Below are 20,000 nucleotides of genomic sequence, written 5' to 3'. Positions count from 1 at the left end.
ATTTAAAATGATGCGTTATGTTTCCTTATGATATGTTATGTTTCCTTATGACATGTTATGTTTCCTTATGACATGTTATGTTTCCTTATGACATGTTATGTTTCCTTATGACATGTTATGTTTCCTTATGATTTGTTATGTTTCCTGTTTCCATATGATGCGTTATAAGCATCACTGTTAGTGGACTCAGTAGCAGACTCACTTCTTGGCCAGCTGTGAAGCTTTCTGCACCAGTGTGGACAGGAAGTCTGGACCCAGCGCCGCGTCTCCCAGAGGAACTTCCTGTGAGACAGGAAGTGAGCGTTAGTGACGGTCAACATAACGAGCAAAACGGCCGCAATTGAAATCATCATCTTCACCGTCATAATCACAGTCATCACCACTAGCTGGGTTCATACACATTTCCCCATTTTTAGATTCCAGTCAATACACTGATTAGTCGACTGACAGAAAATTTATCGATTATAGCTTTGATAATCGATTAATCATTTTAGTTATTTATTTATCAGTAAAAATACAAAACATTTGCTGGTTGCAGCTTCACAAATTTTAAGATTTTCTGTTTTTCTCTGTTTCATCTCATTATTAAATGAATCCTTTGTGTTTTTTGGCTGCTGGTCAAATCTGAAGAATCACTTTGGACTCTGAACTGTGATGGACATTTGTCATTATTCTTAACATTTTATAGACTGAATGATTAATCGATTAATCGAAAAAATAATCAATGGATCAATCGATAATGACAGCCCTACTGTCAGCTGGAGCGTTTCCCTGTACAGCCGAACATGATTCTACGCAGCTGACATCACTAATATGACGGTGAAAGCCTCACAGCTGATTGGATGCTGAGCTTGGCCTCCTCCAGTTTGCGGCTCATGTCGTGGATCAGCGCCCGGACGCCCTCGGCCTTCGTCCCGTACGTCTGCTGCCGCCGCTCGATGTCGTCCGCCGTGTCGCCGACGGCCTGCAGGTCCCGGCCCTCCGCCAGCTGGCTGCTGCTGATGGCCGACAGGCGGCGCTGCAGGTCCTTCTCCATTTCTGTTGGGTACGGGAGGTATGACATCATCAGTATGAGACGGGTTCTTCCCTTTGACAGATATGTGAAAAGCCAAAAATCACTGGTTCTTCAAAAAGTTGATGATCACAAAGCTATTGTCTCTGTTTAAAGTGAGAGTTAGACATGGAGTCTGTAGTGAGGCTGAGGTGAGGGTCAGTTAATGAAAAAGATAAAAAACAAGATAAAAAAGAGAGAAGAAAAAGAGATAGAAGCTGTGTGGGTGAGACACAGAAACCCCAGCAGGCTTCGGTTAATAATCAACTTTTTAGCTGAAAATTTCCTAAAAAAAAATGTGACTTTGCAGCTCGGTCTGACAGTGAGAACCAAGAGACGGACAGAGACTGAAAATAAATGAAATGTATTAAATAAAACCCAGCGGCCGGTTGTACTGGTCAGCTCTGTGGAGCTCAGGTTCCCTGGATCAGTAAAGGTAAAAAACACTCCTGAGTGTCTGCTGGTGTGTGTGTGTGAAGCAGCAGGGGGTCTTGCCTGCCAGGCGGTCTGTGTTGTCCTGCAGGTCGGTCACCAGCTCCTGCGCCGCCCTCAGAGCCGTCTCCACCTGCAGGCTGTCCGCCGGCAGAGAGCCTCCGTCCGCCGCCGACACCTGAGCCTCCAGCTCCTGCAGCCGGGCGGCGTACGCCTCCATCTGGAAGAGACACACACACACACACACACACACATACACACACACACACACACACACACACATACACACACACACACACACACTGTGAGGGGACATGACGAGCTGCAGGGCTCATGTAATAACTTCTCATTAACATTCTGTATTTAACAGGAACAGTGTGCAGTAAGTGTGGTAAATCATAAGTGTAGTATAGTATCTTTACTTCTTTTTACTAGACAAAGTGGGTTTTATTTTCCATCTTATTTTACATTAATTATGGCATTCTATCCCTGTTTTTATGCTCATTCTATGTCTATGTGAAGATGCATTCTATGTATTCTATTCTGATCTTTATCTTATTTTTACTATTATTATCAAGTTAAATATATAATATATATATAAATTATGATAGTTATCAAATTATCATGTGAAGCACTGTAATTTCTTTGTTGTAAAGCGCATTTGTAAAGCTACATTTCTTGTGTGAAAGGTGCTATACAAATAAAGTTTATTATTATTATTATTATTATAAATTACTCAGTAGGAGTAATGAGAGAGTTCTGCAGAAACACCACATATTTCCATATCAATAAAGTGTGAAAGCCAGTATCTGCCACATTAACAGATGGAGGCTGGGTGGGGCGGTACCTTGGTCTTGATGGGGGTGAAGCAGGCGGGACAGGAGGAGCGGCGGCACTTCAGGCCCTCGAAGCCTCGGCTGCACTGACACTGACCTTCATCTGAACACTGTCCGGACAGAGAGCCGGCGGGGGAGCAGTCACACGCTGAGCAGAGAGGAACACGGATCAATAACCTTTACATGATGTACAGTCACACTTTATATACATGTACTGTATTCTACATGTTTGGCTCATTAACATTAACTCCTAATTAGTTCTTCCAGCAGTCAGTAAGGAAGCTGTTGCAGATGAATCAGGCTCTCAGGCTGCTCTGCTCAGTTTGGGGAGTATCACAACAATACTTATTCTTTAATTAGGCTGAAATGAATAACTTCAATTCATATGAATCATTTGAACATTTCTATTGGTTTATAATACACTAACAAAAGATAGTGGCTCCTACCCAAAATTGCAAAGGAAATGTTTTTATCCATTTAACAAACATGAGAAACCAGAAAAAAGATCACTGAGAAATAAGCAACTTTTTAACAGTTAATATGTGAAGTTGCATTCCAAAATGAGATTCCTGTGTTTTTGAAAAAGTGACCCCTGCTCAGACGGTCAAGACTCAGGAGTCACAGAACGAGGAAGAGGAGGATCAGCGCCTGACTTGCGGTGCTGCTGTCCTTACGTTTGCAGGCGTGGGCGGAGTGTGTGCGGTGGAAGCCGTCCCGGCAGGCTTCACACTGCCTCCCCCGGGTGTTGTTCACACACTTCAGACATTCTCCGGTGCTGCGGTCGCAGATCCCCGCCCCGCTGAGCTCGGCGTGGCCGTTACACTGGCAGGGCCTGCAGGGCCTCTGCAGGCCGCCGCCCCCCAGGGGGTCGCCATAGAAACCGTTCAGACAGATGTGGCAGCGAGAGCCTGCAGGTAGAGATGGAAACAACAGAACAAACACATCTCAGTCTGAGGACCCAGAGCTTCAGGAATTTATTAAAGAGAAACTAAACCCCAAAACAAATCTACTGGTAAAAAACTTTGGTACCAGGTGATGATGTCACAACAGGTGGTGACATCACCTGGCACCAAAGATCAGCCAATAGCAGATGGCATTTAATTAACTTCACAAAACACATTTTTTTAGCTTAATTTTTTAGTTACATTTTATGTTTTTTTTGTCTTCATAACAAATTTATTTTTGTCGAATATATATCAGATTTTTATCTCCTATTTATATATTCCATTAGTACATTTTCTTGATTTCATGCCTTCCTGCAAAGCACTTTGAAAATTATTCCTTCAGATAAGTGCTGTATAAAGAATGTTTCGTGTTATTATTATTGTTGTTGTTGTTGTTGTTTTTGTTGTTGTTGTTGTTGTTGTTGGCGTACCGGTGGTCCCGGGCGGACAGAGGTCACAGCGAACCTCCAGCGAGCCGGCGGCCAGCGAGCAGGACGCTCCGGTGGGACAGGGACACTTCACACAGGACAGAGGCTCGTCCGGGTCGCTGTAAAACCCAGCCGGGCAGCTCCGACCCCCGGGGGTCTCATCTGCCGAGTAACAGTCACCTGCAGGGGGACAGGATGCACTTCAGCATACTGACACACTCATATACTGACACACTCATATACTGACACACTCATATACTGACACACTCATATAGTGACACACTCATATAGTGACACACTCATATACTGACAAACTCATATACTGACACACTCATATACTGACACACTCAGATACTGACACACTCATATACTGACGCACTCATATACTGACGCACTCATATACTGACACACTCATATACTGACACACTCATATACTGACAAACTCATATACTGACACACTCATATACTGACACACTCAATACTGACACACTCATATACTGACACACTCATATACTGACACACTCATATACTGACACACTCATATACCGACACACTCATATACTGACACACTCAATACTGACACACTCATATACTGACACACTCATATACCGACACACTCATATACTGACAAACTCATATACTGACACACTCATATACTGACACACTCAATACTGACACACTCATATACTGACACACTCAATACTGACACACTCATATACTGACACACTCATATACCGACACACTCATATACTGACACACTCAATACTGACACACTCATATACTGACACACTCATATACCGACACACTCATATACTGACACACTCAGATACTGACACACTCATATACTGACACACTCAGATACTGACACACTCATATACTGACACACTCATATACTGACACACTCAATACTGACGCACTCATATACTGACGCACTCATATACTGACAAACTCATATACTGACACACTCATATACTGACAAACTCATATACTGACACACTCATATACTGACACACTCAATACTGACACACTCATATACTGACACACTCATATACTGACACACTCATATACTGACACACTCATATACTGACGCACTCAGATACTGACACACTCATATACTGACACACTCAATACTGACACACTCATATACTGACACACTCATATACTGACACACTCAGATACTGACACACTCATATACTGACGCACTCATATACTGACGCACTCATATACTGACACACTCATATACTGACGCACTCATATACTGACACACACACTCATATACTGACACACTCAGATACTGACACACTCATATACTGACACACACACTCATATACTGACACACTCAGATACTGACACACTCATATACTGACACACTCATATACTGACACACTCATATACTGACACACTCAGATACTGACACACTCATATACTGACACACTCATATACTGACACACTCATATACTGACACACTCATATACTGACACACTCAATACTGACACACTCATATACTGACACACTCATATACTGACACACTCAGATACTGACACACTCATATACTGACACACTCAGATACTGACACACTCATATACTGACACACTCATATACTGACACACTCATATACTGACACACTCAATACTGACACACTCATATACTGACACACTCATATACTGACGCACTCAGATACTGACACACTCATATACTGACACACTCAATACTGACACACTCATATACTGACGCACTCAGATACTGACACACTCATATACTGACACACTCATATACTGACGCACTCATATACTGACGCACTCATATACTGACGCACTCAGATACTGACACACTCATATACTGACACACTCAATACTGACACACTCATATACTGACGCACTCAGATACTGACACACTCATATACTGACACACTCATATACTGACACACTCAGATACTGACACACTCATATACTGACGCACTCATATACTGACGCACTCATATACTGACGCACTCATATACTGACACACTCATATACTGACACACTCATATACTGACACACTCATATACTGACACACTCATATACTGACGCACTCAGATACTGACGCACTCATATACTGACGCACTCATATACTGACGCACTCATATACTGACGCACTCATATACTGACACACACACTCATATACTGACACACTCAGATACTGACACACTCATATACTGACACACTCATATACTGACACACTCATATACTGACACACTCAGATACTGACACACTCATATACTGACACACTCAGATACTGACACACTCATATACTGACACACTCATATACTGACGCACTCAGATACTGACACACTCATATACTGACACACTCAATACTGACACACTCATATACTGACACACTCAATACTGACACACTCAATACTGACACACTCATATACTGACACACTCATATACTGACACACTCATATACTGACACACTCATATACTGACACACTCATATACTGACACACTCATATACTGACACACTCAGATACTGACACACTCATATACTGACACACTCATATACTGACACACTCATATACTGACACACTCAGATACTGACACACTCATATACTGACACACTCATATGAAAACACAGAGAGCAGGGGAGATGGTTTACACAAAACATCTCACCTTACAGGAAAGAAACACAAAATCTAGTGAACAGATAAATTGGATAAAACAAAAGACAAAAGAAGGAAAGGAAGGGAAGTCAACTGTTAAATGTGCACATGCTGTATGTTCATATATTCAGTCTGAATCAGGTCCACCCACCTGTCTCCGGGTCACACTTCCCCCCCCGGCAGCTGCAGGGTTCACAGAGGCTGAAGGCTCCTTCTGCAGGGGACCGACGTTTGAACCCTGAGGAACACCGGTCGCAGAACTGGCCTCGGTATCCCGGCGGGCAGCTGCAGCTCTGCACCCAGGGCGCCGGGGTGCCCTCCCCCCCCCGCCGGGCCGACACCAGCCGCACGTTGTCAAGGTAACCGCGCCCTGCGGAGACAACGACATGTCATCCACTGTATCACAACAACAACAAATCATCGGTCATCTTCCTAATATTGAGTCGGAACCCATTTTTGCACAGTCCAGGTCTCAGCTGCCTCCAGGTCTGTGCCAACTGATGATGTAAAACCTGCCAGGTAATGTGATAACATTTATTAAATTTAACAAAATGTTAAACTAAATAACTCAAAAATGCAACAAAACCTGTCATAAGTATAATTAAATGTAGTAAATTGCCAGATATTGTCCAAGTGTAATAAAGTATTCCAGCAAAGGAGTCGGGAATATAATAAAACTTGTCATTAATATAATTAAATGTAATAATTGCCATGTAATTAAATCCTCAGAGTGATATTCTTTTTCCCCATAATGTAATACACTTTTACATTATGCAAATTAACTGGAAATTATTACATTATAAAGGGAATATTTTTTGTATTATCACAATATCACCCTACACATTATCTACATTATCTGATACATTTTTTTTTACAATTTAAAGAGATACTATTACATTTTGACCAATTATCACATTATCCTGTTATCCTAAACTCTCCTCTCTTTCATCTCATCTCTCCTTCCTGACTGAAGTGGATTTAACAACTATATATGAATTGATATTGACTGTATTTGATAAAAGCTTAGATATAAAACACAAGCTCACCGTTTTCACCAAACGTCATGCGGATCTTGATGGCGGTGAGGTTCTGCAGGAGCGTCTGGAAGTGTGAGGCGGAGAGCTGAGGCTTCCACCTGCTGCCGGGCTGCTGGTCCAGCCTGTCAGACGGAGAACAGGTCAGCACATTTACACCCCAGGCATCTTCTAACCATCAGTCCTTCTATCAGAAGCTCACACCACAAATTTCAGAGCGGAAAAAAACTTTCAGCAATTCAGTGAAGCGGGGTGTCAGTGTTTCAGCAGGGGGCGCCAGACTGCAGGCAGTGTTGACACAACCTTGTTTCCATGGCAGCCTGTGCAGTTTGTGGTGATTGATTTGCCAAATGTGGGTTGGGCTGTGTAATGAAATGAAATAAATTTACTCTCCACAAGCTGATGAGCCTTTGCCTTAAGCTGTCCAAATATGAAACCAGCTTAGTAAAACAAACTTCAGCCAAATGACAAACCTCATTCAGATGTACTGAAATATAAAACGTGGTTCTCGAGAACCTTCTGGCTTCCAGCTAACATCCAGCAGCTGCAGATTCCTCCTGACCGGACTGATGTTTCTACTTGCTCTGTAACGTAAACCTGCTGACGTACTGCAGCAGGATTTCTCTCCTGACAGGCAGGAATGTCCAGACTTAGTGGAAAAAATGTTAAAGTGGAAAGATGACAGAGAAAACCCAACCAGCCAGCACATGTCTTCTGCTGAGCAGGCTACCAGAGGGGAAACCCAAAACAACCTGGACAAGTTATAGCTGATAGGGAATCTTGGTGTTTATTTTAACCGGTTCACAGTCCCAGGTGGGTGGAGTTTACCTTATCAGGACAATTGAGATATTTGTTTTCTAAGCACTAAATTGACCAATATTTTACTGGAACTTTCTAAACGTTCTGGCACTGGTTGCGCTGTGTGGTAAACTCCACCCGTCTGGCACTGATGTAAAACAAACCATATCAAGTATTTGCATAGCTGCTTTTCACTGGAGTGTAAAGCAAACACAACACTCTCCTCCAACAGGTGGAGCCATCACACCACACTGCACCTCTGACTCAAAATAAGCTTCAGTTCCTTCATCAGGAACAGAACAAGCAACTAAAAGTAAACCGGTGAAGGGTCAAAGGTCGCAGCAGCCTGACTACAGATGGAACAGATATTCCTGTGAGCCGAGGATGATCGAGATGACGGAGAAGAGAAGGGAAGGATTTAAGATTTAAGAAAAGGTAGAGAGGTTGTTCATGTTTGATTTGCAATGTAAACTGTCCCATTATTACTAATATTGAATCTGTCACACCTGATCTGCCATGTTTACATCACCATGATCAGTGCTGATAAGTCTCTGCCTTTCCTGTGACATCATCCATGACTTTAATTATATTTAATGTGTTTTTTAAAGTCATCAAACCAAATCAAACTAAACCCAGTGAGTGCAGGTCCATCCTGACCGGACTGTCTGCCGGGTTTCACTCCAGCCAATCACAGCAGCTCATTTCACTGACTAGCTCCTCCTCTAATTTCAGCAAGTTGAAATTCAGTGAAATTCCATGTTTTTCTGACCACATATCTGAGATTCCACACAGTGTTATATATTATCAATACTCAATCCATCATCATGAAATGTTAAACAAACCTTTCAGCTGGTGTTTGATGCAGAACATGTGATGGGAATCCATACATTATGACTGGATGAGTTTTGATTTGTTGAACTGTCTTTTATTTGATTCATAATGTTTTGATTTATAATGTCATGAGAGTCGAGACAAACTGTGGAATTTCATGGAATTTTCCTGTCATTCAACATTCAGTTCACATTGTGTTTCCTCACAGTTGGGAGACTTTCACACACTGCAGGACTGAACTGAGTTTAACATGAAGTCTCACTGAAGGTTCATGAAGAAGAATAAAGACAAGAATAAACACTGAATACTGGGAATGTTTGGGATTTTTTTGACATGAAAATATTCAAATTTAAAGGTGTTCATGTTACTGGGATATCAAATTGGAATGACTCATAGTGCTCTCTTTATGTAGTAATGCAAGAACGTGTGGATCACTGTGTGTAGCTGTATGTATGATTCCATTCTCTTTCTTTTTTTTCTCTCTAGTTATACATCTTTGTGTAATTTCCTTTATTTTTGCCATTGTTATTATTTTTTTTTTTTAGTCAGTAGTGGACAGTTGTAGCCCACTGGGATGGGACTGGGGGTAGGACTGGGTGGTGGGGTGGATTGGGAGGATTGGGAGGATGAGTAGGAGAGATCAGGGGTTGGGAAAGGGGAGGGCAGTTTTATATTTTGTATATTATATGATGATCTTGTATTATGTATACCAGAACCTTTTGAAAATTCAATAAAGAGATGTTTAAAAAAAAAAAAAAAGGTGTTCATTATCAGCTATCAGCAGCTTCAATCCTTAAATATCAGTATTGAGGTCTGTGCTGCGGTTCTGACCTGAAGCTGTAGCTGATCTTCTGTCCACACGGGACGATGGAGCGCAGGTCGCCCAGGGAGGCGGAGACTCGAAGACCAGAACCTTCCAGAACCACATCGCTGGTGGAGGGATGACGAACGCCTCGGTCCAGACGCAGAGAGAAGGACAGGTTCTGACCAAAACTCAACAGCTGGTTCCCTAGGAAGGAGGCTGGAGGAGAGAGAGAGAGAAGAACCAGGTGAGAGGAGGGGAGGGGAGGAGAGGGGAGGAGAGGAGAGGAGAGGAGAGGAGAGGAGAAGAGAGGAGAAGAGAGGAGGAGGAGAGGAGAGGAGAGGAGAGGAGAAGAGAGGAGGAGGAGAGGAGGAAAGGAAAGGAAAGGAAAGGAAAAGATACATAAGCAGAAGCGAGGGAGGGAGAGAGGTAGGAGGAGAGTTGAGGACAGGAGAAGAAAGGAGAGGAAAGGAAAGCAAAGGAAAGAAGGAGAGGGAAGGAATAGAAATGAAGGGAGAGAAAAGGAAAGAAAGGAGTGAGGATAGGGGAAGAAAGTAAAGGAAAGAAAAAGTAAGGAGAGTAAAGGAGAAGAGAGGGAAGGAAAAGGAAAGGAAAGAAGACGAGAGAAGTAGAGGAAGCAAAGCAAAAGGAAAGGAAAGGAGAGGAAAGGAAAGGAAAGGAAAGGAAAGGAAAGGAAAGGAAGGGAATGCAAAGGAAAGGAAAGGAAAGGAAAGGAGAGGAATGGAATGGAAAGGAAAGGAAAGGAAAGGAAAGGAAAGGAAAGGAAAGGAATGGAAAGGAAAGGAAAGGAAAGGAAAGGAAAGGAGAGGAATGGAATGGAAAGGAAAGGAAAGGAAAGGAAAGGAAAGGAATGGAAAGGAAAGGAATGGAAAGGAAAGGAAAGGAAAGGAAAGGAAAGGAATGGAAAGGAAAGGAAAGGAAAGGAAAGGAAAGGAAAGGAAAGGAATGGAATGGAAAGGAAAGGAAAGGAAAGGAAAGGAGAGGAAAGAGGAGTGTGGTACTGACCCGGGGCGAACAGGTAGACCGGCAGGCTGTTTTGGGAGATGACCTCGATGTCTTGGTGTTTGGGAGACCAGCGGAAGTGGACGTCCCGCGGGGCCACGCCCTGCGCTGTGGCGGCCCGCCAGCCCTCCGGACCTGACACACACACACACACACACACAGTCTCAGAACTACATTTCCCATCAGCCCCGTTGCTTCCTGCCCCCCTTCCTGTGCTGTAAAGCGATCCAGCAGATTTCCCTCCAGATCCACCAGGTGAAGGAGAAACAATGGAGGACTCTAAATTAATATGGTGGTTTATTGATGGTAGAATGACACAGCACCTTTAAAATGAAAGCAACACTCATTTCGACATTTAAAGAGTTTAGCTGCAGTTAGTTACTGTATTTTATGGTATAATATTCCATCTCCTCTTTTTATTTCAAATCACAAGATTCAAGAGGCACCAAACGTCTGATTTTAACTATTTTACTCTTGTGAAGCATTTTAAATACTTTCTTCCTTCCAAAATGCAACTATATTTCGCTCAGATTGAGAAAAACATAGACATTTAAGAATTTTTTTTTTTCAAAATAAAATTCACCATCTGAAAAAGTGACACCTACACTTGCAAAATGACTGACAGCACAACATTAAACCAAATAATGTTTTTTAAAGGAGTCCTTTAAGTCCTGTAATCCATAAACTGACTGCAACCAAGAGCCCCACGTGAACTCCTGAGGCTGTGGGGTCTTTTATTGTGAAGTAGAGCAGTGTCGGGTTACCGTCGGTGAAGGTGGAGGTGATGGTGTGGAGGGTGAAGCCGCGGGCTGCAGAACACCGGGTGCTGTGGCCATAACAGAAACACGGTGGAGACTGTGAATCCTGTCTGGGCTGCCGGCTGCAAAACACAACGAGTGAGTCTGAATATTGAATTTATAATAACAAAGCATCAAGGAAACAGAGACAGACGACACATATCAGTCTACAGCAGAGGTGGGGACTCCAGTCACATGACTTGGACTCGAGTCACATGACTTGGACTCCAGTCACAGTTTTAACAGCTTGAGACTTGACTTGCTGCATGAAGAGAAGACCTGAGACTGGACTTGACTTGGGTTCTGGTGACTTGGGACTTGACTCTGACTTGTACTCTGATGACTTGAAAAGGTTTCTAAAGTCTTGACTTGAGATCTTGTGTTTGTGTAAATGACTTAGATTGAAAGTGATGAGATTTGTTCCAGCGGACGACTGAATTTAAATTCTGTTTTCTGAATTTGTATGGAATGATTGAATTTATTGAAGTTGAAACTGATTATAGAAATCAAACTCATGATGCTCTTACCAAGTTGTTATCCTATTAAAACCATATTGCATTGAAAAGTCCTAGATATTTAGTTTTCTTTAAGATATTAAATTGATACTGGACTCTTGATTTGTTCTGACTTGACTTGCTGTTCTATATTTAGACTTGAGACTTGACATTAATGACTTGGACTTGACTTGGTAATCTACATTTAGACTTGAGACCAGTAGGAAATTAGTTTTTCTGATATATCCACACAACAATTCCTGTTGCTGTCACATATTAATCCTTTCATGAACATCTGAACATTATTCCTGTCAGCAACATGGAATCTGTTTTAGACTCTGTGCTCATGTCACTGAACGTCATGCGACTGTGTGTGTGTGTGTGTGTGTGTGTGTGTGTGTGTGTGTGTGTGTGTGTGTGTGATGCTCTTCACCTCTGTGTGCAGCCGTCTGGGCCGATGGGTCCGTTGGGGCAGCGGTCACATTTGTCTCCTGTGACTCCGTCTTTGCAGCTGCAGCGCCCCCTGCTGTCACACCCCACACCCACAGAACCTGACAGGAACCACAGAGTCATGATGAGTTTCACATACTTATATATATATATACTTATTATACTTAATATGCTTATACTATACTATACAATATACTTATACACTAGTGTCCTGCAATATGATATACAGCACTACTAATACATTATGATATGGTATAAATCTGTATTATTGTGATATTTTTCTAATAAATGCTAATACTATGCTGTAATATGGTTCAATATAATGCTTTATGAAGCATCATCCATCTACAGGTGGACTCACCTTAACAACACTTTGGAAAATAAAAGTTGCCTAATGCTAATTGCTCAAAACTGGAATTGGAATTAGGGCTGAACGATTTTGAAAAAAATATCTAATTGCAATTATTTTGACTGATATTGCAATTGCGATATGATTTGCGATATTAGAGGGAATGATCATTTTTACATCATTATTCTCATTTTCATTGAAAAACGTGTTAAAATTATTATGGTGTGATTTTTGCGGGGATCTGTACCAAACAAAGATGTTTTCTTAAGTCTGTAGAATATGATGTGTAGGCCAGGACATCTCTGCAGCACCACAATATTTACTTTAAAATGATATTTTGACACATTTCACCTTTAACAAATATTGCACCTCCTGCGATTTGAAAATGGCAGTAGGACATATTGAGATTTCGATAAAATTTCGATTAATTGTTCAGCCCTAATTGGAACTGATCTCTCTGGAAATCGCTCTAGAACAGCACAGACTAAAACTGGCATGTTAGCAACAAACTTGACTTGATTTCCAACATCCTCAGTAAAACTCAGCAGTGAGTTTAAGTTTTCCACATGGCAGGTGAGTCATGCAGCAGTGATGGAGCTGTCTCTGACCTGTGGGGTTGCAGCGGCAGGCGGTGCAGCTCTGCAGCGCCCCCTGCTGGTAGTGCCCGTCCCGGCAGCGCTCACAGTGGCGGCCCTCTGTGTTTCCCTGGCAGTAGACGCAGCGCAGGCCCCAGACGTCCCGCAGGCAGTAACGAGACTTCCCGTTACACTCGCAACGCATCGCCGCTGGGGACAGGAGGAGGGGCTTTAATATCATGGTGACAGTTTACATTAAGTGACAGTTTACTCACAATATGAGATCACATGAACAAACTGACCACAGACCTTCAGTCAGTTCATTAAAGTATGTTGTTTTTACCAAACAGAAGGGAAAACCTCCATCCTGTCTGCAGACTGTAGCTTTAATTACACAACGTCATTGGTTGAGTTAAACCTCAGTGGGCGGAGCCAAAAAAAAAGTTTTCCAGCACAAAAGTTAGCTAACTGTCAAACTTGAATGACAAACAAGGAACTCTGGACAAAATATGAATGAAAATCTGAATAGCAATGATTTCTTTTTCTCTTTTTTTCATTCATGATGTTGAAGGTCAGCTAGCTCAGTGGTTCTCAACGTGGGGTCCGGGGACCACCAGGGGTCCTTGAGGGGGTTCCAGGGGGTCCCCAGCAAAATGATGAATTGTTAAAATTCACCATTATTTAATTTACAAGAAGTGAACACAGTTAGAGAATGTAGAAGAATGACTGTTCTGATCATAGTTTCTGAGTTCTGGACAAAATCATCTTACAATAAAAATATTTGAGTCCAAAAAACAAAATATCATCAAATGGGGGTCCACAGCTCTAATGTGGACTGAATTAGGGATCCTTGATATGAAAAGGTTGAGAATCACTGAGCTAGCTAACTAGCTAACCTGGATAACTCAGTATGGTAGATTGTATTGTTTCAGTTAGCAGCAGAGCGCTAGGCTTCATATCAGCTTCCTCCGCTCTGAGCTCTTGTGTTTTTCACTGGGCTTCAGTCTGACTTAACTTTGGAAAAACTGTGGCTCTTTGGCTCCGCCCACTGAGGTTTAACTCAACCAATCGTATTATGTCTACCTGTGAGAAGTGTTTGTAGAGCTAAACCTCAGGCCTGCCTCCTCTCTCCTGTGGTTTCCACAGAAATCCCAGCAGACCACACATGTTCAGTCACACCCAGCAGTCTGCCTGCAGGCGGAGGCAGACCTCTCTGTCCCACTGAGACCTGGTAAGCCGCTCCCCGGGCCGGACCCCCCGGCGCTCCGCTCAACACGTTAAACCTTCATTTCTAATGCTAATGGAGTCGGGGAGAGGCTGCGGCTAACAGGCCGCTGCTTGTCTCTGTTGTTGGAAATATTTAGACAAAGCTAACAGTCCTAATCACTTTATCCTCAGTGATGTAGTGCTGATGAAGGTGGGAGAGGCAAGACAGACAGAAATAAATTCTCTTTCTGTTGGTGTTTTTTTAAAAGACCCCATCCTCATATAACTCAAATCATCTTGACACTATTTACTATGATGTATACTTTACATACCGACTTATGTAAGCACAGAAAGTGGCAGCACGGTGGCTCAGTGGTATATATAATAATAATAATAATAATAATAACCTTTATTTGTACAGCACCTTTCATACACAACATGCAGCTCAAAGTGCTTTACATCAATAAAAGTCAGATAAAAAGATTCTTTGTCAGGGTGTTCCACAGTTTAGGAGCAGAGTTAAAAAAAAAAAGGCTGCATCCCCAGTCTTCTTCTTCTGGGGTTATATGATGTAATATGGTATATGATGGTATTTATCTATAAGTAAACAAGACCAGACCAGACGAGGTGCGGTGTTGAGGTGTGTGTGGGTCAGGCCGGCGAGACGAGGTTCACCACAGCAGACATGACTCTCTCTGATTCAGGGATTTCATGTAGCAACAGAAGACTTTTGGTTGCTGATTACAGTCTGACAGAGAACCAAACAGCTGACTCACTCATCCTGTGAGCTGCTGTTCACCTGAGTCCAACTGTCACCAACACGCTCTGTCTGAAGGTTTCCTCCAAAGCAGAGAACGTACAGGAGAATAAAAACTAGGAGGAAACGACAAAGATCCAAGCAGCTAACAGGAAGATGACTGACAAGCGAGTGTCAAGCGAGTGTCAGTCTTCTTTCAGTGTGCGAAGTCTTTTGTTTTCCAAGATTTTCATTCTGCACACGATGGTTCAGATAATTCAGTCTCGCCCGTGGTGTTTGTTGCTTTTTGTTCAGTCTTTGGCGCTTAAGTTTGACAGCTAACTTGCACTCTGAAAAACTGTAGTTCTTTGACTCCGCCCACTGAACTTTCACTCAACCAATGAGATTATTTCTAAAACTAAAAGTTTTTACATTTTGTAAAACTAAAAACTCTAATCTGCCTATATAAGAATGGCAATGACGCAGCAAAAAGGCCTCAGCTACAAAGAGCGATACTGTGTGAGACCCAGTTCACAAACAAAAACAATAAATCAACATTTTCTGTTGCTTTTCTGTGTTTTAATACTTGATGTGAAATGTTGAAATGAAACGATGTCAATAATTTGTCGTTAACTTTTCTTTTTTTTTGAAGTCACAAAATGCTAACATGATTCTCTTGGACAGAAGTTTGCTAGCTTCTTAGCAATTTGTGACTTCAAGATAACTGTTTGTTTGACAGCTGTGAAAAAGTTTTCCCATCAATTATTAGAACACAGAAAATGTTGATTTTTTGTTTTGTTCATCCGCACTTTGTGGGCGTGGCCTGTTTGGAACGTTACACCATTCTCATCTATAGAGCGAAAAATCTCGGGGAAAGAAAGACTTCACACAGAAAGATGACTGACTCTGCTGTGACTGAAGAACACAGACCTGACCAGCATAAGAACAGTAAAGAACAGCAAGAAACTCTGATAGAAACTAAAGCCTCAGCTGCAGAACAGCAAGTCAACCGGCTCAGAAACAAGAAGAAGAAATCACATCAGGGAAGACAAACATCCAAACCACAAGTTTCCAAAAGAAGAAATCACTACCAAAAATACATGAAAAGAAAGAGAAAGAAAGAAAGAAAGAAAGAAAGAAAGAAAGAAAGACAGAAAAACAGGAAGAAAGAAAGAAAGAAAGAAAGAAAGAGAGAGAAATAAAAAGAAAGAAAGAAAGAAAGAAAGAAAGAAAAAGAAAGAAAGAAGGAAAGAAAGACAGAAAAAAGAAAGAAGGAAAGAAAGACAGAAAAACAGAAAGAAAGAAAGAAAGAAAGAAAGAAAGAAGGAAAGAAAGAAAGAAAGAAAGAAAGAAAGACAGAAAAACAGGAAGAAAGAAAGAAAGAAAGAAAGAAAGAAAGAGAGAGAAATAAAAAGAAAGAAAGAAAGAAAGAAAGAAAAAGAGAAAGAAGGAAAGAAAGACAGAAAAAAGAAAGAAGGAAAGAAAGACAGAAAAACAGAAAGAAAGAAAGAAAGAAAGAAAGAAAGAAGGAAAGAAAGAAAGAAAGAAAGAAAGAAAGACAGAAAAACAGGAAGAAAGAAAGAAAGAAAGAAAGAAAGAGAGAGAAATAAAAAGAAAGAAAGAAAGAAAGAAAGAAAAAGAAAGAAAGAAGGAAAGAAAGACAGAAAAAAGAAAGAAGGAAAGAAAGACAGAAAGACAGAAAGAAAGAAAGAAAGAAAGAAAGAAAGAAGGAAAGAAAGAAAGAAGGAAAGAAAGAAGTGTAGCACTGACACATCAGTATCATCACACTCTTCAGTCTTCAGTCGGTCATCTTTCAGTGTTTGAAGTCTTTTCTTTCTCCAAAGGAGGAATTCTGCTCAACATATAACTAAAAATATTAATTTTAATGACTCCTGTTTTTCCACTCAGCCTCTGTGTCGCCCTGAGGGAGAGCCTGGCTGCACCCGGCCGGCGGGGCGGTGTCACCCGCGGGTGCCGGCTGAGCCGAGGGGAAAGTTGTTTGCAGCCTGAGGATCGACTCACTAACTAAACAGTCTGGCAGGAGAAACAGGTTCCCATGTACCTGCATGGCATTTTTTCCTAACCTGTTTCTTCAGGACCTTCATGGTGTCTAGTTAAGAATTTTTCATGTTGCCGAGGTCAGCGAATGACCCATGGGGTTCGTTTGGCGGCCATCTTGAATTGATGTCCACGCGAGTGGCGAAAAACGCTGATTTTGTAACTCCTGAACCAGACAACATACAAAGACAAATGAACCCACTTTTTCATATAATTTTGACACCAGGAATCAAATGGAAAGGTCACTGACATGGTACAACCACTCTTTATTAGTGTAAAATAGGCAAATAACAAATTTTAGGCTCATAACAATATAACTTTTGGTATTTTGTTTCGCAATAGTTTCCTGCAATATCCAAATGAAACTAGTTTATTCTCTTATATCCATTGCAAGGTTATTAAATGGATGGCAATCACTCTAAATGATGTAGATGGCAATCTGATAATACTAGCTAATTGAAAGCAAAAGTCATTAAAACCCTGTTTCACTGATCATCATCATCGTCCATCTCATCATCAGTCTCCACCTCATCCTCTTCCCCCTCATCATCATCATCATCACTGACGACAGCAGCAGCCAACAGGTCAATGAGAGACGGGGGCAGACTCGGTCCACAAGACCAGACAGGCTCCAAAATCCCAAGTATCCCAAAACCCCAAGTGTTTCTGCTCAGTGTTCAATAATAACGTCAGTATCGATTGGAAACGCAAAATCTGAAGATTATCAAGAACAGATTTATGAGCTGAGCTGCAGAATGTTTCCTCTCTCTCTGTCTCAGTGTTTCATTATGCAGAAAACACTTCAGCTCGTCTGCTTCAACACAGACCGGACTGACACACTAAGACCAACACAGACCGGACTGACACAAACCGGACTGACACACCAACACCAACACAGACCGGACTGACACACTAAGACCAACACAGACCGGACTGACACATCAACACAGACCAGACTGACACAAACCGGACTGACACACCAACACCAACACAGACCGGACTGACACACTAAGACCAACACAGACCGGACTGACACAAACCGGACTGACACACCAACACCAACACAGACCGGACTGACACACTAAGACCAACACAGACCGGACTGACACATCAACACAGACCGGACTGACACAAACCGGACTGACACACCAACACCAACACAGACCGGACTGACACACTAAGACCAACACAGACCGGACTGACACACCAACACAGACCGGACTGCTGAGCCTGTTGCTCTGAACATGTTAGAAGATCTGAAGACTTGACCTCCCAGCTGATGAAACCGTCATGAACTTTCCATCTTTTTCAACATTTAACCCCCAAAAAATACACAACACAAGCATAAAATAACATTCAAAGATCACGAATATGTGGATAACTCGCAGAATACTAGCAGAATAGAAACACATGTATGTTTTCTGTCAGTAACACTCTGCTCTGTTTAAAACACTGTAAAGGGAAAAACAGATTGTAATTGTCTATATGATTAATAGATTCATCAGCCAAACTCCTCCGGGTTAATAATCTCCATGCATGAATCTCTTTTTTTTTTAGACTTTTTTAGACAATTTTAGACTCATTAATAAAGATTCAGAAATCAGAGGTAAACACTCACAGTGATATGTGTATGTGTATGTGGCCTGGGCGGCACACAGCACAGCCAAAAGCCCGCAGAGGGACGTCCAGCTGCTGCTCAGCATGGTCACACACTGACTTCCAAAGAAGAAAAGAATCAGAAATAAAAAAAAAATCAGATGAATCAAAATCAAAAACCAGATGAATCAAAATCCAAAATCAAACCAGATGAATCCAAAGCGAAGCCTGAACTGAAATAACAGCTTTCTGCTCCCGCTCAGCTCCTTTATCTGCTCAGGTCGGCTCTCTCTCCTCCTGCAGGTCGCTACATGCCGCTCGCTCCGACCAACACTTACTCACATGTGATTCACAGAGTACACACACACACACACACACACACACTCACACTCACACTCACACACACACACACACACAGTCCGGGCAGGAAGTGTGTCACAGCAGGGCGTTGTTCAGCGCCGGCCTGCTGGAGGTTTACTGGGACTCTTCCATCACATTTACATTTTATCACAAAGGACATTTTATAGAGAGAGATTAAAAAAAAGATGAACTGAACCGCTTCTTTGTTCCAGATGGAAAAATCTGAATCCAGCTTCTGATTCATACAGCCTGGATATGGATTAGAGATACAGAGAAGATTCAGAGCTAGAGGGACAAAAGTGGTACAAAATTTGATTCATAAGGCGTTATAAAGAGATCATAAGGCTTTATAAGGCTTCATAAGGTTCCTGGTTAGAGAGACCGGTCTGTAACTGGAGCATCAGGTTTGATCCCTGAACCCTGAACCTCCACCTGCTCACTGACCAGAGAGTCTTTTACCAGACAGACAACAGATTTTATACATTTAAAATATTACTACTACTGCCAGTACTACTGATATTACTACTAATAGAATTTAAACTAAAAAAGCAGCTAATCT

At 41.9% G+C, this 20,000-nt stretch overlaps 1 protein-coding gene across 1 annotated transcript in view; it reads right to left on the bottom strand.

The window, feature by feature from the left end:
• Nucleotides 1-19,303, bottom strand: part of lamc2 (laminin, gamma 2) — a 25,358-nt gene extending 6,055 nt beyond the window's left edge. Inside the window, exons 1-14 of the mRNA XM_071536127.1 lie at nt 19,104-19,303; nt 13,519-13,695; nt 12,545-12,662; nt 11,585-11,700; nt 10,824-10,955; nt 9,827-10,016; nt 7,379-7,491; nt 6,484-6,702; nt 3,695-3,871; nt 2,994-3,227; nt 2,331-2,467; nt 1,547-1,703; nt 833-1,038; nt 203-282 (exon numbers count right to left, since the gene is read on the bottom strand). Coding sequence (XP_071392228.1) covers nt 203-282; nt 833-1,038; nt 1,547-1,703; nt 2,331-2,467; nt 2,994-3,227; nt 3,695-3,871; nt 6,484-6,702; nt 7,379-7,491; nt 9,827-10,016; nt 10,824-10,955; nt 11,585-11,700; nt 12,545-12,662; nt 13,519-13,695; nt 19,104-19,188 — 2,141 coding nt within the window. The 5' untranslated portion in view covers nt 19,189-19,303. The remainder of the gene's footprint in view (nt 1-202; nt 283-832; nt 1,039-1,546; nt 1,704-2,330; nt 2,468-2,993; nt 3,228-3,694; nt 3,872-6,483; nt 6,703-7,378; nt 7,492-9,826; nt 10,017-10,823; nt 10,956-11,584; nt 11,701-12,544; nt 12,663-13,518; nt 13,696-19,103) is intronic.
• Between the last annotated feature and the right edge of the window lie 697 nt (nt 19,304-20,000).

The sequence above is a fragment of the Centroberyx affinis genome, unplaced genomic scaffold, assembly GCF_046629955.1.
Source record: "Centroberyx affinis isolate AG114_WGS23_722 - 3 ecotype Tasmania unplaced genomic scaffold, CSIRO-AGI_Caff_v1 ptg002831l_1, whole genome shotgun sequence".
NCBI classification, from domain to species: Eukaryota; Metazoa; Chordata; class Actinopteri; order Beryciformes; family Berycidae; genus Centroberyx; species Centroberyx affinis.
The sequence above is the reverse complement of the archived record's forward strand: the minus strand, read 5'-3'. Positions and strand labels throughout refer to the sequence as shown.